This window comes from Patagioenas fasciata (genome assembly GCF_037038585.1).
Source record: "Patagioenas fasciata isolate bPatFas1 chromosome 19 unlocalized genomic scaffold, bPatFas1.hap1 SUPER_19_unloc_2, whole genome shotgun sequence".
In the NCBI taxonomy this organism is placed as follows: Eukaryota; Metazoa; Chordata; class Aves; order Columbiformes; family Columbidae; genus Patagioenas; species Patagioenas fasciata.
In genome coordinates this window covers 54,278-79,249 of record NW_027288508.1, presented here as the reverse complement: position 1 = coordinate 79,249, position 24,972 = coordinate 54,278, and the positions used below count along the sequence as shown (strand labels likewise).

Here is a 24,972-nt window from a genome sequence, read left to right as displayed (position 1 = left end):
ATAAATTTACCCTCGCGGAATCGCGAGCGTACACTTTCCGTACTCACTACGAGTACCTATATCCCTTTAAGAATAATCCCGCACCGTGTTCAGGCAAGCGTGTACTCCTCTGGGCCTCAGGGGCGGTTCCGGCATTGTTTTGGGTGAAGCCACGTGCATGCACACTGTGGACCTCCTGTTGTACTAGTTGCTGCCCCTTCATAATTTTCCTCAACTGATACCCGAACCTATATTTAAGTCACTTTTGGAGTTCTAAAACCCTGTTTCTCACCGGTTTAATAAAAGTTGTTTTGGACCCTCTTGTCCCTTAAACTAATCTCGGGGTGCATTCCGTGACACGCTGGCTTTCTTCTTGCTTTGGATCAGCAGCTGCCCCTCCCTCTTGATGTCTTCCCGGGTGGGGACGTGCTCGTCATCTTCGTCATCAGATTTAGAGGATTCTGGAGGAGGGAACAGAGAGAAACGGGCTGGGGAGGGTCTGCAGGGCCACTTCTGCTGTGCCCATGTCACCAGGGAGAGCCAGCACGTTTTGGAGGGCTGGTGACATCACAGGGAGCTTTCCTGCCAAGCCCTGGCTCTTCCTGCCCAGCATCCCAGGCTGACCTGCAGGGCCTGGCAGTGCCGCTGCTGTGGCCCATCCCCAGCTGCTGGGGCTTCCCAGAAAGGTCTGGAGCCACGCGGTGCTGGATGCAGCTCCAGCTTCATTCAAAACAGGTGGCAAGCTCAGAAACTCAGTGGCTCCTCCAAGAGTATCCAATGGGAAGAGGCCACAGACAGACCCCAGCACTGGTTGTTCTTCACAACCAGGTGATTTCGAAGACAAGGCTCTCCCTCCTTGCCCCACAGCATCTTTTCTTGTTCCTTCTGTGGTTCGATGCTCACCACCCCGCCAGCTGCCTTCATGCTCCCACATCCCCACCTAAAAGCACCACCCATGCTCAAAGCCTTGGAGACAGCCCCAAGGTCTGGAGAGAACTCATGGGCTGGGCTCTGCTGGGACAGGGAGAGACAGGCGAGGATGGTCACAAATCCCAACAGGCAGGGGCAGGGACAGTCGCCGTGGGACACGTCCCCGCTAAGCTCTCCTACCGTCATCGCTGCTGTCTCTCTCCTCAAAGGAAACCACCACGTTCTGAGGATCACTCGACATTTTTTTCTCCAGAAAATCCCTGGCCTTCACAAAAATCTGTGAAAGACACTCTGGGTTAATTGCTGAAGGGGAGGTGGGTGTTACAACCCAAGGGATGCCCTTGATGTCCCCCTGGGGGACACTTGGGATGGGCCATCAGGAGGAGCCTGCTGCGGGTCCCCGAAGACCCCAGCAGGGATGGACATCCCACGTATCTCGTTGCTCTTATCCAGGATCTTGCACTCAGGGGGCAGGTGGGCCGCCCGCTGTGCCAGGTACTGCAGCTTCTGGCCCAGGTACTGGAGCTTCTCCTCCACCCCCCGGGACAGGAGAGAGTCATCCTGGAGACGGAGAGAACCACCTTGGTGGGCAAAATGAGCCACTTGGGGTGAATACCTGGCCAGGCACGGTGATGCCATGCAGATGGAAGAGGAGGCGGTCGATTCTGTTTTCAAATTCAAGGAGAAGCTCCTCGTTCTTCAGCAGCTGGGCTCGCGACCGGTCTCGCCGGGCCTCTTCGGACTGCAGTTTTGCCCTCAGCTCCTCCTCCAGCATCCTGCAGCCAAGCACAGTCACATCCATACAACTGCACAGGGGTGCAGAGACACCACAAATCCGTTGCAAAAGCTGCCCAAGTTGCAACCCACCACACCCCCTGCCATGAGTAGGGACATCGTCACCAGCTGAGGTTGCTCAGAGCCCCGTCCAGCCTGGCCTGGGATGTCTCCAGGGACGGGGCATCCACCACCTCTCTGGCCAACCTGGGCCAGGCTCTCACCACCCTAAGCGTAACAAGCGATAAGACAAACAGAAATGGCCTCAAGTTGCGCCGGGGGAAGTTGAGGTTGGATCTGGGGAACAATTTCTTCCCCAAACGGCTGTCAGGCATTGGAACAGGCTGCCCAGGGCAGTGGTGGGGTCACCATCCCTGGAGGGTTGGACAGACGGAGATGAGGTTCTCAGGGACGTGGGTTAGTGCCAGGGCTGGGTTAACGGTTGGACTCAATGATCTTGAGGGTCTTTCCCAACCAAAATGAGTCTGTGATTCTATGACATGGCTGTCCCAAGGGACACACAGGGATGGTGACTCCACCACTGCCATGGGCAGCCTGTTCCAATGCCCGACAGCCCTTTTCAGGAAGAAATTGTCCCCTATATCCCACCTAAAACCTCCCCTGGTGCCAGTTGTTTCAGGGTCTTGGTCTGGTCTTTGCACTCTGGCCAACAGAGAAGCCACAAAACGTGTTGAAGACTTCTCTCTGACAAAGCTGGACTCCATTTTTCCATCTCAGTTTTTGGAGAATCCGGTCTGTGGCCTGTTTGCCAGACGCAAGGGAACACTGAGATGCTTTAGCTGCCTTGAAAGGAGGGGAAGAGCAACGACATGCAGCAACACAGGAATTTCAGGTCTCCTGAAACTGTTAAGTTGTGAGCAGAAGATAAAGGCCAACTGCTTTATCATGAGCATTCCCTGAATGTGTTCAGACACCGCATCCCAACTCCTCACCATGTCTGTGAGGCGAGGAGAAGACGTCACCCCACCAGCGAGCTCCTGCCCGGGAGACAACACTGGGTGCAATCGGACTGACTGCCGCTGTCTTAGCCTGGCCCGGGAGAGGCGCCCGTGGAAATGGATGTGACAAGTGGCAAAAAGGTACAGGAGCGAGTGGGAAGACACCAGAGGCAATGCCTGGGTTTCTAGAGTAAGAAAACACCAAAATACAACCAACCAGGAAGGCAGTGGCAGGGTCAGGAGCATCCCTCTGCCAAAGTGACCCCTGGGCCACACAGGACAGCCCTGCCTGGGACAGCCTGCCTGCACTGGGCAGGGGAGCTGCATGGGGCACAGTAGGGCACTGTCCCCACCCCATGGGGGCCATGGGGCAGTAGAGCCCATGTCGGGGCGTCCCCAAGATGGAGGTCATAAAATCATTGAATTATTTTGGCTGGAAGAGACCCTCAAGATCATGGAATCCAACCATAACCCACCCCTAGCACTAACCCATGTCCCTGAGAACCTCATCTCTGCATCTGTCCAACCCCTCCAATGATGGTGACGCCACCAGTGCGCAGGGGAGCACACACATTCCCAAACACTGGAAAAAGAAAGGTTGCACGGTGCCCTCCAATATAGGAAAATTAATAATGTAAGGAATAAATTAAGAAATGCAGGGGAGGGAAAGGGCTGATGCCATTGGGGTTTCATTAGGTGGCAGGTGGGGGGGGGTGACACAGCCCAGGGAAGGAAAGGAGAGATTTCCTCTTCTGCCCTGAGAGACCCTTATTCCTTCCACAACAACCACTGCCAAAGGCTTGACAGGAGCTCCAGCGCAGTTGTCTGCAGCCGCTGCCGATGAGAAACCTAAAATAGGACATGGGAGAATTTGCACGGGAGCGTTCACCACGCGGAAATCTCTCTGCCCTGGGAGGGCTGAGGTTGAGTGCGTTGGAGGTTTGTTTTTGTTTTCAAGGATGTGATCAAAATCACATGAAATGACACACAACGAAGGATAGGCACAGGCTGGGACTGACACCGGAGCCTCAGCACCGGGTTTTATCGCTCATGGAGAAAGGGAACCAGGCTAAATCAGCCAGCTGGAGGCCAAAACAAGCAGCTCCTTTGGCTGTTCTGGGACGGGAGATGCAGGCAGGGCCACCAGTGTGGGGTCTGTCCTGGAGCTGCAAGGGTGGGATGTGGGACGAGGCAGCCAGAGCTGCTTCCACACAAGGAGGCACAAACATCTGCCATTTCCAGGTTGGTTTTAGGAGGGTTAATATATGTGTGGGTCAAAACTCACCATCACATCGCCTGCGTTGGCATTGCCAGCCACAGCTTGGGTTTTAGCATCGTTCTAAAATGCTGGAGGGCCTGAGGCAGCACTGGTGACAGAGGGACAGACCCCCTGGGGTCCATGTCTGTCTTGCGCTGGGGACCCCAGAGCTGGACTCAGTTCTCTGGGGGGCCCCAGGAGAGCAGAGCAGAGGGGGAAGCATCCCCTCCCTCCACCTGCTGGTGATGTGGCCCAGGACACACTTGGCTTTCTGGGCTGCAAGAGCACACTGCCAGCTTATGGCCCTTTTGTTACCCACCAGCCCTTCTCCACAGGGTTGCTGCCCATCCGTCTGACCCTCCCTCCCTCCCCCAGTCTGTGCTGGTACTGGGTATTGCCCTGACCCAGGTGCAGGACCTCGCACTTGGCCTGGATGAATTTCACAAGATTCACATGGACCCCCCAGCCTGTCCAGGTCCCTCTGGATGTCACCCCTTCCCTCCAGTGCATCGACTGCACCACTCAGCTTGGTGGAAAACCAAAAGTGAAGTGTCTTGGGTGATGCAGACATCAGAGAAAGGCATCTGGCTTTAGCTCTCTGCCAAGCACAGCTGGGGAAACCCTTTGAAATGCTTCAGCCACTTTAGCAGAGAAAAATAACACCCCCACACAGTTGCCAGGCTTTATCGCTTACAATTTCTAACTGTTGGTGGAAATCTTCATTCTCAATCACTTTAATCAGCACCTTGAGCTTCTCTTTCAGTTTCTTCCCCTCCCTTGCTGGAAGAATAAATCGCAGCCTCATGTGAGCACGTTTGATTTGCATGGTCTCCTTTAACGGTCTGATCACTTCCAGTGCCTACAAAGGTGTTAAAAACAAAGAGCATTTACACACCTGCTTGAAAACCATCACACAGACCAAAACCTCAAATCCTTCGCATCAGCTTCTGACACTTTTGTCAGCGCTGCAGGGAGTTTGCTCGAACGCTGCTTTGGTAGATTAACAAGGAAAGGCAGAGTTCTTGTTATTCGTGATCCCTCCAACGCTTAAAAAACCCGTCTGAAATCTTAAATAGCACTTATACTACAAACCAACATGTGGCTCAGATGCAAGGCCCGATTTATTACCTCAATCAAACTAAAGGACAAAACTTTTCTTTCTGTTCCAGGCGTATCACTGTTGCTGCTTTAATTAGTTTCTTTCTTTCTTTCTCCCTTCCCTGAATTGTTAGAAAACAAACTGCACGAGTTTCAGCAGCTGTTTGCATCCAGCATTCAACCACCGGCTGGATGAAGAATCACTCTGCAGAATTCAGCCCCCAGGGCTTTGCTGATCCCTCTGTGGCTGCAAACAGAGAAATTACACTTGAAGCCACCACCTCTGACCTGAAACCGATTTTGCAAGAAAACAGACCTGCTGCTTCGTGCTCTAGTTTGGTTTGACAGAGTAGTGAATGTCCTTCACGGCTCTTTCTATGACGATCACTGTGTACGGCCTCTTTGTTTTGGGATTCACGCATTTGTCAGCGACAATGGTCGCGATGTCTCTAAACATCTACTCCAGCTGCGTGTGCCGTTCTTTGTCCGATACCTGCAGCTCTCCTTCTGTTAAAATCTGGACAGTAAATAACTAAAAAAACCCAGTTAATAAATGTCATGGGTTTGACTACAGAGTGAAAAATCTAGTAACTCTGTTAAATTTAACAATTGCTTGAATGGTTTGGTCAGATGTGAAGTGGATAAAAAAATAACAGTATTAATAATGTACGTCATTATGACAGACAGCACGGAGAGATTTCAAAGAAAAAACTCACCACAGAAAAACTACAAAAAAAGATGCACAGATTTCCTTGAATTCACAACAAGCCCACAGTTCATATCCTACCAAGAAGGACTAAGAAATTAGATCTGTTCTTAACATTTCATTGGACTTCCCCAAGTGAGCAACTGTCCCCTTTGCATCCCCTGCAGCCTTAAAAATATACCTTAGGTGAGAAACTCTTCAGCACTGGTAATTCTTTTTTTTTCTGTGTCCACAGACATCAGTGTATAAAAGCTGTATATTCTACAGAGTATTCAGAACTCTTTTCAGCTAAATACATATAAAATATTCAAGACTTGGAGCACAAGTGTGATGGGAGCAGCTGAGGGACCTGGGGGGGTTCAGCTGGAGAACAGGAGCTGAGGGGAGACCTTCTGATCTCTGAACTGCCTGAAAGGAGCTTGGAGCCAGGGGGGGTCGGGCTCTGCTCCCCAGGAACAAGTGCCAGGAGCAGAGGAAACGGCCTCAAGTTGCCCCAGGGGAGGCTGAGGTTGGATCTTGGAACAATTTCTTCCCCAAAGGGCTGTGGGGCATTGGAACAGGCTGCCCAGGGCAGTGCTGGAGTCACCAGCCCTGGAGGGGAAAGTCTTCTCCAAGCTTTTATAAAGCTGCTAACCGCGAAGTGGTTGAAACCTACCATCTTACAGATTTCTGTTTGGTCATCCGTCACAAATGCTTTAACAAGATCATCTTTCTTTGCCACCTGGCCTTTGAAAATGTTGACAAACACTCTGTGTGTCTGCAGGACCTCATCAAAATCTTTCTCCCTAGAGATTAGGGCACGGTTAGAAAATTTGTGAAGTCAACAATATAAAAAAGAACATGAGTTTTTAGCAAGGAGGAACAACCTGTGCTGCCAACGAGCCTGGAAACTTCTACTCCTGAGATGTAACTCCCCAGGAAAGCGCAGGGCACTGCCCTGTGCCCAAGGGCGCTCCGCGTACCCGGATTCACACAGATCCCACCACCTTCCTGGGCTGGAGAGCCGCGTACCACAAAAGCTCCCCGGCTCCACAGCCAGGCCCCACCTGGGCCTCTCCCCTGCCACAGCTGGGTGCCCACACGGGGCTGCCCCACAAAACTGGGTCATAGAATCACAGAATGTGCTGACTTGGAAGGCACCTACACGGATCACAGAATAGTTTGGCTTGAAAGGGGCCTTCCCAGCTCCCCCAGTGCCACCAGGATCACGGAGTCCAACTCCCGTCCCTGCACAGGAAACCCCACAGGTCACCTCGTGTGCCTGAGGACATTGTCCAGTCTCTCCTTGAACACTGCCAGGCTTGGGGCCGTGACACATCCCTGGGAGCCTGTTCAGTGTCCAGCACGTCTGGGTGAAGAACCTTTTCCTCATGTCCCACTGACCCTCCCTGGCACATCTTCTGCCATTCCCCGGGCTCTGTCACTGTCACAGAGAAGAGCTCAGCCCTGCCCCTCCTGCTCCTGCTGAGGAACCTGCAGCCCATGAGCTCTGCCCTCAGTCTGCTCTGCTCCAGCTGAACAAACCCAGGGACTTCAGCCGCTGCTCATCCGGCTTCCCCTCCAAACCTTCACCAGCTTCGCAGCCTCCTCTGGACACGCTGCAGTAGCTTTGTCTCCTTTGTCCCCAGCCTTGCACACAGTGGATGCTCCAGGTGAGGCCGCCCCAGCGCAGAGTAGAGCGGGACAATCCCCCCCTGCCCGCCTGGCCGTGCTGTGCTGGGTGCACCAGGACACGGGGCCCTCTTGGCTCCAGGGACACCGGTGGCTCACGTTCAACTTGCCGTCCACCAGAACCCCCGATCCCTCTCCATGGAGCTGCTCTCCAGCACCTTGTCCCCCAGTCTGTCTGTACAGCCGGGGTTGGCTCAGGTGCAGGATCCGGCACTTGCTCTTGTTGAACTTCATGTGCTTGGTGATTGCCCAGCTCTGCAATTTGTCCCGGTCCCTCTGCAGGGCCCCTCTGCTCTTCAGAGTGTCCAAGGGAGGTCCACACAAGCCCCCCCCAGCCGGGCCCCACACGGGCCTGCGCCCCACACGGGCCTGCGCCCCACACGGGCCTGCGCCCCACACGGGCCTGCGCCCCACACGGGTCGGCCGGCCGGCCTCCCTCCCGCCCTCGGGCAGGCCCCGGGCCGGCACTCACGCTCCGCTGCGCCATCCCATGGCCTTGTTGCGGTAACAGGCGATCCCGAAGCGCTTCCCGGCGCTTTCCCCCTGGTTGGTGGGGGTGAAGACGGACACGGCGCCGGCCGCCGCTGCGCCACGGCCGAGGGGCCGCCTCACGCTGCCTTCCCATTGGTGGCCGCCGCCCCCAGGAGCGCCAGCAAGAACCGTCCGGCGGGAAACGGTGGCCGGAAGGGGCGGGGGTCTGGGGAGCTTGCGGTGTATGGGGGGAGGAATAACCGTGAGGGGCGTGAACCTGTGAGGACTCTAAGGGGTGACCGTAGGGTTTGGGCTAAATAACTCTGAGGGCCAGTGGTAATAACGGGGCGGGGGAAGGGGTGTGTGTGAGGGGCGGAGTAATGACCATGAGAGGAGGGTGGGTGTGGGGGGTTGATAGCGGCGGGGTGAGTGATAACCCCGGAGGGGTGTGTGTGGGGTAATAACTGTGTGTGAAGGTAATAACTGGGCTGGGGGGGCGGGGGGTGTGAGGGAGGGAAGAGTAATAACCCTTGGGGGCAATAATTGTGGGGAGGGGAGAAGTGTGTGGGGGTAATAACTGGGGGGGCTGTGAGGGGTGGGTGTGGGTAATAACTATGGAGGGGGCAATAACTGTGTGTGTGAATAATAGCCATGGGGGGGTGGGTGATAGCTGTAGGGTGGGGGGTGATAACTGGGGGTGTAATGATGTTGAGGTGGGGAGAGTGTGTGTGTGTGGGGGTAATAACTGGGAGTGTGTGTGTGTGAGGGGGGAAGGGTAATAACCACGGGGCGGGAAAATGTGTGTGTGTGTGTGTGGGGGGGTGATATCTGGGGGTATGTGAAGGGGTAATAACTGGGGGGGGTGGTTCTGAGGCAGTTACTGGGGTGTGGGATGTGGGGGTCAGTGTGAGGGGTTTGTATGGGGGGTTAGAGGGGTGGGTGAACACGGGAGGGATGGGCTGGGGGTGCAGGATGGCGCGTGCTGGGGTGGGCACAGGGTGTGGGGTACTTGGGCTGCTGCAGGTTTCTGGAGCCCCCTGGAGGGGTAAAACCCACCCCTGTGGGCTGCCCACATAAACCAGTCGTGCTGGAGGCACAGGATGAGCTGCTGAACGGGCCTGGGAGCCCCTCGGCTCTTTTCTTTTTTGGGGTTCAGTATTAATTGTGGAGGGGTGAGGGGGAAAGAAGCTTTTTTAGCATTAGTAACAGCCCAGGGGAAAAATAAGTTAGCAAAGCTTCCAGCCTCTTGGAAATGCTCGGTTTCTGAGCTCGTCTCACGTCTGCAGAAACAAGATCCAAGAGGACTGTGGATAACAGCAGGAGGCTGTCATCTGCGTTCCTCAGTCCATCAGTGTTGCAAACAAACCTTATTTAAACTCTTAAATGCTTTTTTTTTTTCTGAGCTAGGTAGTGTCGGTGACTGCACAGGTGCACTCCTGGCTGCAGCGTTATGTACCCTGAATTTTTAAGTTGGTTCAGAACAGTGTGGGTTGTTCTGAACCAACCGTCACCCACATGATAGAATTCTGAAAAAGTACTTTGAAGGTTTCCAGGTTTTAGTCTGGCCTTGAAAGTCTGGGTCGAAGCTGTTGTTGTAACCAGTGTGGTGTCTCATGTACACAAGCAAGGGCTGTGTTCGGCAGCAGCCTCTGTGGCAGTGATTTCTCCCCTGACATGGAGCTTTTTAGCTCCAGAGATCTGCCTGTGTCAGGTCCGCGCAAAACTAAGGCCAGCGAACGTTTTGCAAGGACTCTTTACTTTCAGGCACTTGCACAGCACAAAAGTATTTTCTGCCTTTCCTTAGAACAGAACCTGTATGATTATTTTTCTTGTGTGCTTACACTGAATTCATCCTGTAGGAATCTGCTTTCGCTAAATCTGTTATTTATTCCAGATCTAGATGTCTCAATGGATACGTGGAACTTCTTCTATACTTCCCTGGTGTCCTTATGGCTGCACAGACTTTACGTTGATTCTGTTGTTGCTGTTGGTGAGGCGTGGAATGACCTTACAACCCTTGAGGTTATAAGGAAGGTATGTATTTAGGTACGATGCCGGACACACGGGGAATCATTTCACCTAATACGTGTGTAAAATTACAGTAGCTGTGAGCTTGGTTAAATGCAGTAAAGCGTTACATATTCACGGAAGTTTTAGGAACACCTGTACATATTCATAACCTGTCCCCGAGAAGGCGGTTCTTATTGCAATGAGTTCAGGAGACCATTTCCAGAGTCTCCGGCTCCTCCTGGTTGCAGCTGCGCAGTGATCGTGACCCCGGGTCCTCTTCTCTGTACCCGATCACCTTTGGTCCAGTGTGATGAGTTGGTTGGGTCTCAGACTGCTGAGTTGGTTAAAACTGTGTCCAAGTTTCTGTAATCTAGTTCACCCAAGGATGCACCCGAGGATTGTGATCTTTGCAAGGCGTCAGTGAAGTCCTGTTTTTCGTACAATAAGTTACACAGAGTTAAACAAGGCTAGGCAATAGTGATGTGGGTTAAAGGGTTAGCTCTCTAAGTGTCTTTAGTGATGTGGGGTAGGGTTAGTTCCTTAAGTGTCAAGTGTTAATTAGTTAATTGTCAGTTCCCTGTATCATTCCCCCCTTTGCTAAGAGGTTAGTAAATTCTTTTACTAATGTGATGATTGTCTATGTTTTCTCTGGCCGCAGGTAAGAAGGCTACTTCTACCTGAGAAAACCCATCTCTATCCTTCAACAGATTTTTAATGTTAATGCAAAAGTCAGGCTCCTGGTGTTTGTCTTCTGCGCTGCTGAGCTCTTTGGGGGCAGCTGACAGCCATGTGGCTGGTGCTCCGGCAGGAATGGCATCTTCTGGGCTGCGACGGGAGCTTGCGTTCTTTGGCGTGGTGACCCCGCTCACTGCAGCTGTAGCATTTGTCTTCTCTTTCGGGTTTCTTCTTGCTGAGGTAGGAAGTGCCGTTTGGGTTGGTCACCCAGAAGGACCAAAGGGACCAAAAGGTTACCCAGAAGGTCCAGAAGGACCAAAACATGTCAGGGTGGACATAACCTAATTTCTTTGATAGAATTTCAGAAAGGTTTTGGTTAATTACTACAAATGTAAAGCTTTCTTCTGCGGAAGTGGGCAATGTAATATATACACTCTGATGGTTTTGATTCCAAAGCACCAATTTAAAGCGTTCCCCCATGGTTTTATTCAGATCTTGCTCATGGCAATTTTCGTCCCATCCGTGTGCTAGGGTTATGACCGTAAGAAACGGCATTTTCCAGGTTGCGCCTGGGTTACCCTTCGTGGTGCTTTGCAGACTTTCTTCACTCTAGAATGATGGATTCGGGCATTCCGTTCTTTAATCTTGGTAGCAGTGAAGGATGCCAGGAGGACTTGAAATGGGCTTCCTGTTGTGATTCCAAAGTCCTTTTCTGCAAGAGACTTCACAGACACATAATCGCCCAATTGGATGTTATGTACTGGCCCATCCAGACCCCTACTCCAAGTTCCAAACACTCTTCCCAATTTTGTTAAGTTGTTTACGCAATATAACCATATAAAAAGTCATAATTTCATCCCCTTCTTGTGCAGACATCCCCTTCTGTACACTATAGGGTCTCCCATCCAGGATTTCAAAAGGATTTAACCCTTCTTTGCCCTTGGCCTTGTTCATATGCAAGAGGGACAAAGGTGAAGATTGAGACCAAGCCAAATTTGCCTCCTGCCCCAGATTTACAATTTGTTGTTCAATTAGATGACTCACTTCATCTTTTTTTTTTTCTTTCTACCTGGCCACTGGAGGAAGAATGATAAGGTGTATGTAGTTGCCAGTCTATTCTCAAGTGCTGACTGATTTGCTGTACAATTTTTGATTTAAAATGTGGCCCTTTATCAGAGGATATATCAGCTGGAACACCAAGCCTTGGTATTGTTTCTTGTGCTCATGTTTTAGTTACCTCCCGAGCTTTTGCTGTTCTGGTAGGGAGTGCTTCTGGCCAACCTGAAAAGGTATCAGTTAGTACCAACCAATATCAGCACCCCCCTTTTCTTGGGAGTTCCGAAAAATCAATTTACCATTATTGCCCAGGTCCGTTTCCTTTCCCAATTTGACCCATTTCTAGCTTAGGTATATTCTTAGGATTAGTCTGGAGGCAAAGAGCGCGTTGCTGTGTCACCTGTCTTACAGTAGTGTACCAATTTGTAGTTACTATTTTTGATCAAATGTTCGTATAATGTTTCTGCTACTAAAGGGCAAACTAAATAGGAGGTAACAATAAGTTTTCTCTTGTGGGGCGTGAGCCCACCCTTCCTCATGATATGATTCCTCTAAATCTATACTAAGTTTCTGGTCTTCCTTAGTATATTCTGGCTTACCTTCTGAAATAACCTGCCCGTCGGGGACTAGGGCACTTTCCACTTTTACCTTTTGCTTAGGCACCAGTTTTGCCTCCCTGTCCACCAGCTCATTTCCTTTTTTCCAATTCCGAGCTCGCTTTCTGGTGCGCCTGGATATGCATGATTGCCACCTTCTTAGGAAGTTGAGCTGCCGATATTTCTCCTGCACGTTTGATATGTGTGCCTTGAGAGTTCAAGAGTCCTTCTTCTTTCCAAATTGTTCCGTGCACGACCCTGAAAGCATACTTAGAGTCCATATAAACGTTCACAGTTTTACCTTCGGCTAGTTCCAGAGCACAGGTAAGGGCGATTATTTCTGCCTTTTGTGCTGAAGTACTTTCAGACAGAGGTCCAGATTCCATCACTTCATGGCTAGTAGTTATAGCATAACCAGCGTGCCTTTCACCGTTCAGGATATTGCTGCTTTCGTCCGTAAGGCAGTTCTCAGTGTTCTCCATAATCCTATGTCCTTTAGATCTGCTTGGCTGGATTATGTTGTTTCAATGGTTTCCAGGCAATTATGATGAACTGGTTTTCCAATGTTGTCACTGAGGAAAGAAGCTGGCTTGACAGTGTTAGTGAGGATGATTTAGCTTGATATTTGAGAAATCTTTGTGGGGAAAGCCAACGTCCCCCTTTTTCTTTTAGAACTGTAGGCACCGTGTGGGATACCAGCACAACCATTTTCTGACCCCTGGTAAATTTCCGGGCCTCCTGTATGTTCAGTACCGCTGCAGCAACTGCCCGCGGGCATCCCGGCCACCCTTTTGCAGTTGCATCTAATTGTCTGGAGAAATAGGCCGCTGCTCGTCGGTACGGGCCAAGATCCTGTGCCAGTGTACCCAAGGCTATTCCCTGCTTCTCGTGAGAGAATAGAAAAAATGGTTTACTCACACCTGGGAGTCCTAGAGCAGGCGCTGTCAAAGCCTTACCAAGTTCTTCAAAGGCTCGTGTAGCTCCTTTATTCCATTGCAGGTGTTCCTGATCTGTGGCTGCTGGCACATACAGTGGCTTGACAAACAATCCATAATTATAAATCCACAACCGGCACCACTCTGTCATGCCCAAGAAGGGTCCGTAATTCTTTTACAGTTTGAGGCTTTGATGTTTGGCATACGGCCTCCTTTCGAGCCTGGCCCAGGGTCCTCTGCCCTACGCTGATTTCATAGCCCAAATGAGTTACTCATGAGTTGCTGTATCATCTGGGCTGTCTTCTGTGATACCTGGTATCCTTGGAGCCCCCAAAGTTCAATAAGCTTACAGTTCAGGTTATGCATGTCTTCTGTGTCCTGGTAGCGATCATCCACATATTGTTGCATCTGTCCTTCATCAGATGGGGCTTCCCAAGATTCAAGATCTTTAGCGAGCTGATTTCCTAGTACTGTTGGGCTGTTTTTAAATCCTTGTGGCAACACCATCCAGGTGAGCTGGGTTTTACATAAATATTGTCTGGCTGGCTTCACGGAGAGAGAGGCAAAAAGGCATCTTTCAAATCTAAAACAGTAAGCCAAATCAAATTAGAGTTAATACAGTCAGAAAGGTGTTTGCTACCACTGGGTAGAGGTCCTTTATTATTCTGTTTATAACCTGACTTGTATTAATTTCTCTATTACTGGCCAAATTCCTTCTCCCAAAAAGGTTGGAAGGAATTGGACATATATAGAAATTTATCAATACCTACTTGTTTACCCAATTTGTATTTCAAAGGTTCACAAAAATATGCCCGTTCACTTTGGCCAGTGACTCCCTTTACCTACTATGTAATTGTTACTTGTTGTCAATCCACCAAAAATTCCACTTGTTTCTGTTCATTCCAGGTTCCCATCAGTCTTTTTCAAAACTTGCTACTGTCTGTTTCTCTCTCTGCCTACTTCCTCTGTACCTTCCCCAACGTTCATTTTCCCAACATATATACTGACTTCTCTCTAAAGGCTTTCAAAGCCTTCCAACCTCTTCAGTTCCATACTTACTTATCCTTTCAAGAATCTTCCTTGTCCCTGTTACTGAATACTCTCCAAGCTTCATCTAACAACCTTTCCAAATTTCTACTTTCTGTTGCCCTCAGTTTCTACAACTTCTCCAGGGGAGAAGGTCAATTCCCTGTATCATTGGGATCAGCATTTGGATCATCGTTCAGTTCCTCACCACCAAAACCAGAAAGAAGGCAAGGGAAGATGGAAGTGCTTTTGTCCAAGAAGGCCCCGAAATCTGCGTGTGGAGGCGAGTGGCTGCCGGGTGACGGTCCCCACTGGTGCAGTGACACGTGCTGCCCCACTGTGGGCCCCCCCGTGGGTCACTGCGGAGCCCAGGTGTGGTCGTGTAGGAAACGATCACCTTGCCAATAGAACAGGCCCAGGCAGGATCTCTCAGCAAAGCACATTTTGTTAATGATTTTGCAAGACCGGGTGTTCTCCCTAAAGGCAGGCACGCATAATAGGGCAAAAAGCCCCCGTTTATATCCCCCCAAACCCTGGGTGCAATTTCCCTCCCCTGTTGCCCACTGGTCGGTTCTTCAGGGTTTACAGAGCACCCGACACCTGCCTCAGTTTACGTATTTCATTCATCTAATCCGAACAACACCCTTTCCCTTATTGATCTATTTAAAAATGGGTTCCTGGCTCTTTGGCCGTCCTTCCCTCTAGATTAACTTGTAAATACAGGTGTCAGTTTGCATTCTGGGATTAGTTTGAAGAGATTTTGTTTTACATTCAGGATTCACAGTCTGATGTGTCTCGGTCCCTTCCCTCGCTGGGGTCAGGTGCCAGCTCCCCAGTTTTGTGAAAACAACGTTTCTTCCTTGAACGTTCCTTACAGTTCAGTGCACCTGAGGGTTATAATCCGCAGCCTGGACGGTCTCATGTTTGTGGGTGACTCGGTGCCCTCGTTGCTCTGATGTTGGAGCAGCTCTCTGCTGAACGCTTCTCCCGTCGTTACTGAGAGATCGTGTCAGCCTGGGTTGCTCTGTCACTGCAAATCAATCACTCTACTTGTGCTGGAGTTCTCGGGTTCCTCTTTCCATTGATGTTACTGATGAGGTTGGGCTGGTTTTAGGACGGGAGTGGGATTAGGCTGTTCAGGATGGTAAAAGCTCCTTGCGCAGGTGAGCAAAGTTCTGCTGCGCGAGTTGGGAGGTTCCTGCGTTCAGCTGGATCCGGCTGCGTGTGACCTGAGTTTATTGGAGCGTGGCCTAGTTCAGAGACGTGGTTGTGTCTTTCTCTGGGTGTGAGAAGCTAAAATGCTTTGATAGCCTCATTTAATTAGTGCTGAGAGTCTGTTCACAGGATAGGTGTTTTAAGTGGTTTTGGGAGAATGGGGTTAACATCACTTTGAAAAGGGATTGAATGAGAAGTGGTGCTTGTTTCTTAGGGTGAAAAATCCAATGGGAATCCAGCTTCTTCTGAAGGAATAGAAGACAAACTCGTAAATGGATCAGCCACCCTGGAGGCAAAGTAAAGATTTTCTATGGGTCTCAGACTGGCACAGCAAAGGTATCAGTTACTTTTTTTTTTCCCCACCTACATGAAGTAATTTGAAATATTGAGACTCAAGTCTGTTGCTTGCCTTAGAAGTATTGCACAGTGTAAACATCAGAAAGTTCATTAGCTCATGAGAAGTCATTGCCCAACATGAAAGATAACGTAAAATTATGTAAAAATAACATTTTTTTCTACTTGCTTTAAATGGCGCATGCAGTAGAGACATTGATGATGAAGTTTAAAGTTTACTCTTGCCGTACCCGTAGTTGTGAGCGGGTCTTCTCAGAGACAAGTACTGGTTTAGGTGCTTTTGAAAAAAATGGTGTGTGTAAATGTGAAATCATTAGTCATTAAAATTCACGTCACTCTCTTCTTGCAGCCAATATACTTGATTTTTTTTTTTCTTAACATGAGGAATTCTAGGTCCAGTGTCCAGTTCTCGGATGTCTTTGTTCTTTCTGTTGTGGGAGGTGTCTTGTGACTGGGCGTGTGGGGGGTTGTTTGGTCGCTACCATGCTTGGGTTGAAGCAATTGATAAATTCCTATTTTTTTTTTTTTTTGGAGGTTTGCCAGAGGTCTGGCTGAAGCCGTTATTTCACTTTGTTTGCCTGTGGAAGTCATCAGCATGGGAGATTATGATCCAGAGGAGGTAAGTACCTTATAAATATGACTAATAAAGAAAAGCTTTTCCTTGTGTTGCGAAGGCTCTTTTCCCCTTGTATTTCTCTCCTATTATTCTGGAAATTCCCATGCTGTGTGTTAAAAATCGCTTCCCTTCTGTATAAGTGTAGCCCATCAACCCTCAGCAGAAAACACCTAAATTTTGAATATTCCTAGGAGAGGATTGCCTAGAGTATTTTGATGGTGACAGTGACTTGGTATGAGCTGGTTCTGTAACTCAGGTGTGAGTTCAGTGAGAGCGGTTGCACCAGGTCCCTCTGTTCTGTCTCTGTATCCCCAGGGAAGGGTTCAAAGCCAGAACAAGCAGATGGTGACAATTTGCAGCCTTCACAGGCTCATAAGCTAAAAACTCCTTGCTGGTCATATTTAGATGGAGTAATCCTTGAGGCATTTTTCTTCTGTGAATATTGATAGTTGTTTTTTTGAATCAGTGAGAAACTTGATTGCTGCAAGAGTCTGCTCAAGAAGCTGTCGATTGGGGTGGGGAAGGGAGATGTTCTGTTCTCTTGTACCACCTCTGTGAAGCAGCAGACAGACAGTTTGATCTCTCCTGGCTAATTTAAGGCGTCTCTGCAGGGGGGATGGCCGTTCGCCACTGTTGGGGTTATCACCTGCAGCATCCCACACCAAAATCCCACTTAGAAAAAACCTCATCTTTTAACTTCTTCCAACTCCCCATGTGTTCCAGTTGTCTTACTAATGGGAAGCGTTCTGAGAAATGCACCGATCTCTTCTATTCTCTTGATATTATTAGACAACCGGCAGGAACGTTTGTGTGTTCTTGGTAGCTACGTACACTGACGGGCAGCCAACCGAGAGTGCAGCGTGGTTCTGCAAGGGGTTAGAAGAGGCAGCGCGTGACTTTCGCTTTGGGAAAACGTATCTGAAAGGCCTGAGATACGCTGTGTTTGGCTTGGGAAATGCGGTTTATGTCGATCATTACAACACTGTAAGTATCTGCTCTGCACCTTTCTGAAGTTTCTGCTCCGCTGAAAGGCTGAGCTTCCCAAAATGCTCCAAAACTGAATGATAACTGGTAGCTTGTGTGAGATTTGCAGCCTTTGTGTGGACTGGGTTTAGGGCACAGGCAGTGCAGTTTTGAAGCAAGTGTGCTGCCCCTTGAAATGGGAAAGGAGGTTGTTAGCCAATCTTGCAGCCTGAGAAAATGCTGATTCCCTTTCCATCAGTGTTCAGTCTTGCATAAAAATACAAATACAGCACAAACTAAGTGCCTGCAAGCAACACAGAGCTGGAGAGAGGCTGATGGTTCAGGTATTTGGCTGGGTTCTATTTGCAGTGCTTCCATTTTGCTGTGTGAACGCTTTAGTAATTTAATCTGTTCAGGTAGGTGTCAGGAACTAAAATGCAGATAGAAGCACTTTTCATATTAGTGTCTCCTGTGGTGATTAGTAGGTACAGCCTAACACGTTCTTATTTGTTTCTGCAGTTGCTTGTAGCTGCTTGAAACAGTTCCTGCTGGGCTCAAAGTTTGGGTGGTGGGTTTTTTGTGTGGTTTTCTTTTTCCCAGGAAGTACATTTAAATCTTTCTTCAGCCTTAGAGGGAGGCTCAAGCTGCTGTTCTCATAGGAAAGATGACTGGGGGAAAAAAAGGCACTCAACCAAAACCAAAATGGGCCCAAACAAACAAAACAACCAAAAAAAAAAACCAAACTAAAACCAAGAGCAGCAAAAACCCCAAACAAACCCCCAGTGTGACTCCACAGATATTCCTTCAGTGTCCTCTTATTTTATGGGTACAAAAATATTGATTGTCTTTTAGACTTCCCTGCTGCTGTAAAGTCAGCACAGACCTGTGCTCTGGTGGGTTGTTCACCATCGTTAGTTTTAACCGCTCCTTGATTTGCCAAATGATTTATTGGGAGCGATAGCTGGATATGAGGCTGGGCTGTGGTGGGCGCTGGAGGAACCCAGATGTCCTTTCGTGGGGAGAGTAGATGGGTGTGAGGGGAAAGCCCAGGGTCCCGTTGCTCTGGCCCTGGCAGGGGAGCTGGGACCGGGAAACTGGTTCTTCTGTGACACAACCTGTTCTCGAGTCCCATCCTGTGGTTTTATTTGGATTTTTCTTTTCTGCTTGCTTTGCAGCCCAAACGTGAACTGCGTGCGCTCTTGTGTCTTCCCAACCTCCCCGTGGGGACCCTTTGAGGGGATTTTGTCTTGCTGGTCTTTTTCTTGGGTGCAGTGTCCAAGAGCAGTTGGAAGATGGTTTTTGGAGGTGGCTGGTTAGTTCTGTTTTCTTAGGATTGTTCTGGCGGATGGTGATGGGTTTTAAATCTAAAATCTCTTGGCAAAAGTTTGGCCTCAAACTTCAGGTAAGGGCAGAGAACTCATCAGTCAAGTGTGATACAGATGATAGTGATGTCCTCACACTATCTATGGAGTATCTCTCATTTATTTTATATGGATAGTGGTGATACACTTCAATAATCATTGTAGATTCTGTTCTGCAAATAAGGAAATATGTGACATCTTCATAGGTCTTCCGAATTCTTCTGTGGGCAATCTAACAGCACAGGTGCGTGACACAGCTGCTGTTAATGGACAAAATGGCCTGAGAAGATGATCTGCCAGTGTCTATTAGTTTCAGAATGCTTTTATTATAGCAATAGGTATTTTTCATTCAAATTAGTTGCTAAAAGAGTAACAGTTCCTCCAGAATCTAATTCAAGAATTCAAGGGAGCAGCCTGGGATGGCGAAGCCAATGTAGGAATTAGTGAATCTACTTGGGCTGAGGGACGGATGTCTCTTCTCCATCTCACCTGGGTGAGAGGAGCTCTCAAGAACTTGCAGGTAGATTTGGGGGAGGGATTGAAATGGGATGAGCTGCCGTGTGGTCGATACCCATGGCCTCACTTCCGTAAGACACGGTTTGCCGTGGTTGCCACTAGTGGAGGTCACCAATGTGAGATCTTCATGGCAGATGTTTTGCGACAGGCTCAGCAAGCGTTCTGACTTACCACGGGGCTTATTGTGAAAGGTCCAGGATTTTGGTTTTTCTTCAGTACTAGCTGATGGAGGTGAAAGTATCATCTAGATCTTTTACTTAGGTGACACATCTTACCGTCTTTGGTGGAGCAATTTGAATCCCAGAATGTCCAGTAAGAGGAAGATTGATGTGGAAGGAAGGCGATTTATTGATAGATGGGAAAGCAAATACATGTTTGTGTTTCAGGGAGGAAAAGCCAGTATGTCTTTTGTGTTACGAGACAGAGTCGGCGATAAAGGAGCACGATGCACATAACAAACACAAGCCCTGTGGGCCAAATCCTCAAATTACATTCGGCCCTTTGAATGCAACTGCGGGGCTGCTGTGGCCTCCGGTGAAAATGTTCGACACCCCATCATAGGCTTAGTTTGACAAGAAATTATGCGCTTATGTATTGGAAATTTTTGTTATTCCTGTTGTCCCCTGCTGCAAAGCAGAAGGGGCTCTTGGATTAAAATGGGCATCTGGGTTTAGGCAAAAAGCCAGATCCTAACAATCTTTTAGCTCTTTTCTACTCAGCTGTTGAGGTTGGTATTTCTTACAGCTCCTGGCATTCCCAGCCCTGAACTCTGCCAGTCTCGTTTTCTTGACACCAGGTTCGGCTTGGCTTGCCTGCTGAAGCAGCTGCATTTTTCACTGACCTTAGCAGGCTTTTACTACGTGTTAAAAATGTCCAAGGTGTTCTTAGTTTCCTGTATGACGAGAAGGATCTGAAGCAGCATCACGGAAAGACCAAGCTTTCCATCCATTTTGCGACTGCAGTATTTTTGCGTGTCAAGTAGAGCCCTGTAATATCCCCTCTCATGTTCTCACTCCTGCTTTCAGTTCACGGAAGCAAACCCTTCCACAAATCTCAAGCCTTTTATACTTTTCAACAGCGCTTTCTTTTCTTTTAAGGGAAAGAGGAAGCCTAAAGAATAGCTCTTGGTGGCCTTTCAAGGGTTTCTCAAAGACTGAGCAGCCCTAGGAATGAAACTGGAGTTTTCTCCTGTCGCACTTGGGCAAACTGAAAAATTCCGCTGCCCGGATTCCACTTCTATTCTGGTATAAAACGCTGAAATAATTTGAACAGGTTCCTTTCACCAACAGTGACATTTTCTCGCTTTAGTCAGAACATTCTTTTGGGTGGTGGCTCAAGTGCAGCAATTGTGTTCCAGCCAATGCTCCTGAAGTCGGTGGTGATGGATTTGCCGCTGTGTCTGACCTTCAGCTCCGGCACACTCCTGTAAAACAGCGGGAAACTGGGACGTTTTTTCCCCCTGTAAAGATCTCCTGCTGTGAAGCTCCCTTTTCTGCACCGAAATGTTTCAGCTTTAACAGACAATCATTGCTTCCAACCCCAGGGCTTTTGTGGAGGTTGCTTGGTAGACCCACACTGATTTGCCAGCTGTGTATTTCCCTCCTCAGAAGAAAAGCCCTCTGGAGGTCGTTGAGGAGTTTGTGAAGCACAATGTGACATCAGATGGGCTATAACCGAGCTCATGGTGGCTGCATTTTTGGAGGAGGATGGCTGAGTCTTTCTTGTGACTTCTGGGCATTTTTCAACCACTGCTCTACTTCATTCCTTTGTAATTATGCCTTTTTGTGTATGCTTTCCAAGCCTTTTCTTGCAATGAGTTTTTGGTGGTGTAGAGATCTGTGCCGGAAGGTGTCTTTGGGTTTTCTTCTGGACTTTTTGCCATGTTGGGATGCTCAGCAACCTGGTCCAGTGGAAGGTGTCCCTGCCCATGGCTGGGGGGTGGACACTAGATGATTTTTAAGGTCCCTTCCATCCCAAACCACTTCATGAGGGACCTGGGGGGGTTCAGCTGGAGAACAGGAGCTGAGGGGAGACCTTCTGATCTCTGAACTGCCTGAAAGGAGCTTGGAGGCAGGGGGGTCGGGCTCTGCTCCCCAGGAACAAGCGCCAGGAGCAGAGGAAACGGCCTCAAGTTGCACCGGGGAGGCTGAGGTTGGATGTGGGGAACAATTTCTTCCCCAAAGGGCTGTGGGGCATTGGAGCAGGCTGCCCAGGGCAGTGCTGGAGTCACCATCCCTGGAGGGGTTTAAAAGGTGTTTAAATGAGGTTCTCAGGGACATGGGGCAGTGCCAGGCGTGGGTTATGGTTGGACTCCCTGATCTTGAGGGGCTTTTCCAACCAAAATGATTCTATGACTATTGACCTGCTGCAGGTGAAATGGGTTTTCAGCTGCTGGATTTTCCATATGCACTGCAGCTGCCTGTCTTCTCAGATCTCTACTGAGGAGGAAGACTTAAAGGTTAATTTTGACACTCATCTCAAGTCTCACATCATGCACACCTTAAGCTTGATGTAAAGCAGAACTGAAGCTTTCTCTGCTTGTTGTTTCTTTTTTAGACCCTGTGGTTGGGGTGTTACAGCCTCTGTGTGGCTGTGAGCTGTGCTGGTCATTTGATTTGGTGCAGGGAGACAGGAATTCCATACCCACGCTCCTCTCTACTGGTTGCATGTCAGCACAGCTTACTAATCCTCCAGCCAGGACTAGCTGTACGCTTTCTGCTTTAAACCACGTTTGCAGATTCTTAGTCACGCAAGACTGAATGTAGAACTGCAGGGACCAGTGACTGGGTAGGATAAACGTTACCTTCTATTAGCAGGTACCACCTGTGCCATTGGAGACGTATGAAGTGATAGTCTGGATCTACTGTTGGCAAAATGTTTTTAATACAAATGTCATGCCTCACCGTTCTTGTCTCGTGTGCACAAAGTTGCAGATAAGGCGGCTGCAATTCTTTTTCTTTTTCTGGATCTCTTCTTTTAGGCTTTTGACACTTGTAGATTCTGCCAATGTTTCCGACCGCTGCAGCTCCCCCAAGATCTCTGAGGAAGAGTCCGAGGAGCCTGTTTGTTCTCTGTGCATCACTTTGGCAAGAAATGCTGCAGTTCAGCCACTTTCCTGGGAACTGGGTATCGTTGTGTTTGCCTGGTTGTGACTGACACATTTTGGCCCCGTGCCAGGCGGCACGTGCGGAGCCAGCATCCAAACAGACTCAGAAAATTGGGGGTATTTGTAAAAAATGTGGCTTGACTCTGCACTGGAGCCCTTCCCCCTCATTCCTGGAAGTGCTACAGCCCTGATAGATGCCAAACAGATGCAGATTTAGCACGTGGCAGCTTTTTTGGAGGGCAGGAAAAGCAGATAATTCGTTGGTGTGGTTCCCTGCAAGGCAGCGATTGTGCAGCGTTGAGCTCCTGAGGCTGCTGCATCCAGAGCAAAGGGGAGACAAAACCCGCTTTAGTTACTGCAACATCGCTAAGTCCTAATTCTCCCTAGAAAAATAGACTGAAAAGATCCATTATTGCTCTCAGCTGGTCTTGCTGCGTTTGTAGTGTCTCTTTAGCTTAATTGTCTGTATAGAAATGTGCGAGTGACCAAATGTTTTAATCAATTAGAGCAAGTGTGGGGACTGGGGGTTTCTGGCACTGCTATGGCGCACTCACCAGGCAAACCTGATTTGATTGTGTTTTCTGGCTGAGTGTCTAAAGCCCAATCAATTATTGCAGAGAGATGGAACAGCTAAATAAGACTTAAATTAATAGGGTTTATTATTTTTGCGCCTGAGGAGGCGGCAAACCAGACAGAGTGAGATATCCTGTAAAGAAATTGGTTCATATTTCTTCTTCTGTAACTTTCTGGTGTTTATACCTGTACTTGGATGTTCAGCTCTAACTTACAGGCAACAGCTGAAGTTCTGTTCGGATGAGCTGAATAAGTGTGTGGCCAAAAGCCAGCAATCACAGTAAGCCCTGCAAAATGAAGAGATGAGTAACAGGAGGGCTAATTAAAGAGGTCTTTTAAAAAAAAATTAAGAAGAAACTGAAAACATAGATTAAAACAAAAGTTTCTTCTCATTAAGTAACTTGACTCAAGGGCCTAAATTCTTCAGGGAAATATAAATTTTATGATATTAAAGGAGTGGACACTGCAGGTTTGTGAAACTCAGGACCTGAGCCTGAAAGTTCAGAGTCTCTGTCCATCTCCAGCCACCAGTCCTTGTTCTGCTGAGTTAATAATCTCTTCTCCCAGTGTTTCAATCTGCTTATTTTTTGTTTCCAGAATTAATACATTGTGACCCAAGCTTCCTTGTTTCCTTCCGATTAGATTATTTGCTGGTTTCTTGACCTTTGGGCCTGCCTGTCTTCCAGGAGCTCTTGAAATAACCCTCTAGATGGGGTGAGGGACAGGACATGAGAGAATACACCTAATTCATGCCCCTGTGAATGGTAAAAGTGAAGTCTTGGTGCCTTTCTGTGCTGCTCTGCCAGCACTGTAACAACCTGAGGCTTTTCTAGGAGGAAATGTGAAGGTGGTCGGTGGGGTGAGATGGGTGCGGACCCTGGTGAGCGGCTCAGCCGGGTGTGTATGTGTGTGGGTTTAACCATCCAAGTGAAAACATTGCATTTAGATTAAATATCTCTGACCTGTCCTCTCCCTACTCCTGTCTGGGCTCTTCCTTGTTAGCCCTTTTGGATGTCCTTTGTTAGTTTTATCTGATTTTCTGCCTTGACCTTTCTGATTATGACCCTGTCTTCTTGTGCTTTTCCTTTTATTTTCAGCTGGAGGATCACAAGGGTGCAGAAGAGCCTGTGATTCTGCCAGATTGGTTTCTTGTTACGCTTGCGATCTTCGCTTTATTATTGGCACCGTTTGCACTGAACAGGGTTTGAAAAACTGCCAGTTGTCCTGAACTCCTTTGCCCTTCAACTCTCCTCCTCTGGGATCTCACCTGTGGTTCAGGGAGGTCTCATTTCTTGAGTTTTCATGTTCATTGTTCTTCTTCTCCTTTCGTGGTCACCACCACCAGCATCTCCCCACCTTCTTGGTCCCCAGCAGGTATCCACGTCAATCACTACATCACTGGAGTCAATGATACTTTATACCTGTGCTGCATTTTCCCTCAAAGTTTCTTCCAAGACTCCACAGCACTAAGCATTGCTCAAGGAACAGAGCAACCATTATAGGAGGGGATAAAGCAAAAGCTGATAAAAATAATACCCAGGGGAGTGGGGAGGGGGATGCGCTGCATCTCTACTAAAAATGAAATATTCTGCGGGCAGCTGGGACAAGTCTCTAATAAAATACGGGCTTACGATCGTGAGACTTCTCTAATAAAAATCTTTCTGGTGTGGGGGGTTTTGAGTGAGATTTTTTGCTTATTTTTGGAAGGGCAGGAATATTGTGCACAGTTATGTGGGACTATGGTGGGTCTGTGGATTCCCTGACGGAGGGCATGGGAACAAAAATTAGCCTTGAAGATATGAAGGCCTACCCATGAGAAAGATGGGAGTGATGGAGTATCCGGAGATGTTAAGGATGTACCCGGGAGGGAGAAGGGAGTAAAAGAGTAACATTGATGACAGCAAAAATAGCCAAAGAGATGTTACTGCTGTAACTTGTAACCAATAGTGAAGAGACACTTGAATTGGTAAAACTGTATAAAAATGCACTTGTGGCAATAAATGGCATCTGCTGCTTTTATCCTCAGAGAACTTGGTCTATGCCATTTGTCCGTCTCAACCGTGACACAGGAGGCTCCATGTGAACATGAGCAGAAACTTGTTTGCTGGGAGGTGCCAGAGCCTG

At 48.7% G+C, this 24,972-nt stretch overlaps 1 protein-coding gene across 13 annotated transcripts; it reads left to right on the top strand.

Moving 5' to 3' along the window:
- Positions 1-7,940: 7,940 nt before the first annotated feature.
- Positions 7,941-24,972, top strand: LOC139826667 (S-adenosyl-L-methionine-dependent tRNA 4-demethylwyosine synthase TYW1-like). Of its 13 annotated transcripts, none has more exons than XR_011736817.1 (9): positions 8,125-8,141; positions 9,741-9,880; positions 14,273-14,427; positions 15,574-15,695; positions 16,248-16,332; positions 17,119-17,313; positions 18,468-18,604; positions 22,150-22,295; positions 23,491-23,939. XR_011736817.1 is itself a non-coding variant. In XM_071803029.1 (7 exons), the coding sequence occupies exons 4-7, from the start codon at positions 15,670-15,672 to the stop codon at positions 24,054-24,056; spliced, it is 417 nt and encodes a 138-aa protein (XP_071659130.1). In that variant the 5' UTR covers positions 7,941-8,051; positions 9,741-9,880; positions 14,273-14,371; positions 15,574-15,669; the 3' UTR covers positions 24,057-24,320. The 13 variants fall into 13 exon arrangements, 7 of the variants coding, with proteins under 7 accessions (XP_071659130.1, XP_071659128.1, XP_071659127.1 ...); XR_011736815.1 differs by having other exon boundaries at positions 8,139-8,182; XR_011736818.1 differs by lacking the exon at positions 8,125-8,141 and adding an exon at positions 8,205-8,243.

What these genes read in the sequence shown, in the direction of transcription:
- LOC139826667 (XM_071803029.1), top strand. Translation starts at nt 15,670, where the DNA reads ATGGGTCTCAGACTGGCACAGCAAAG. An exon ending in CTCAGACTGGCACAGCAAAG is followed by an intron (nt 15,696 to 16,247) that starts GTATCAGTTACT and finishes TTTTTTTTGGAG; the next exon opens with GTTTGCCAGAGGTCTGGCTG. An exon ending in GAGATTATGATCCAGAGGAG is followed by an intron (nt 16,333 to 17,118) that starts GTAAGTACCTTA and finishes TGATATTATTAG; the next exon opens with ACAACCGGCAGGAACGTTTG.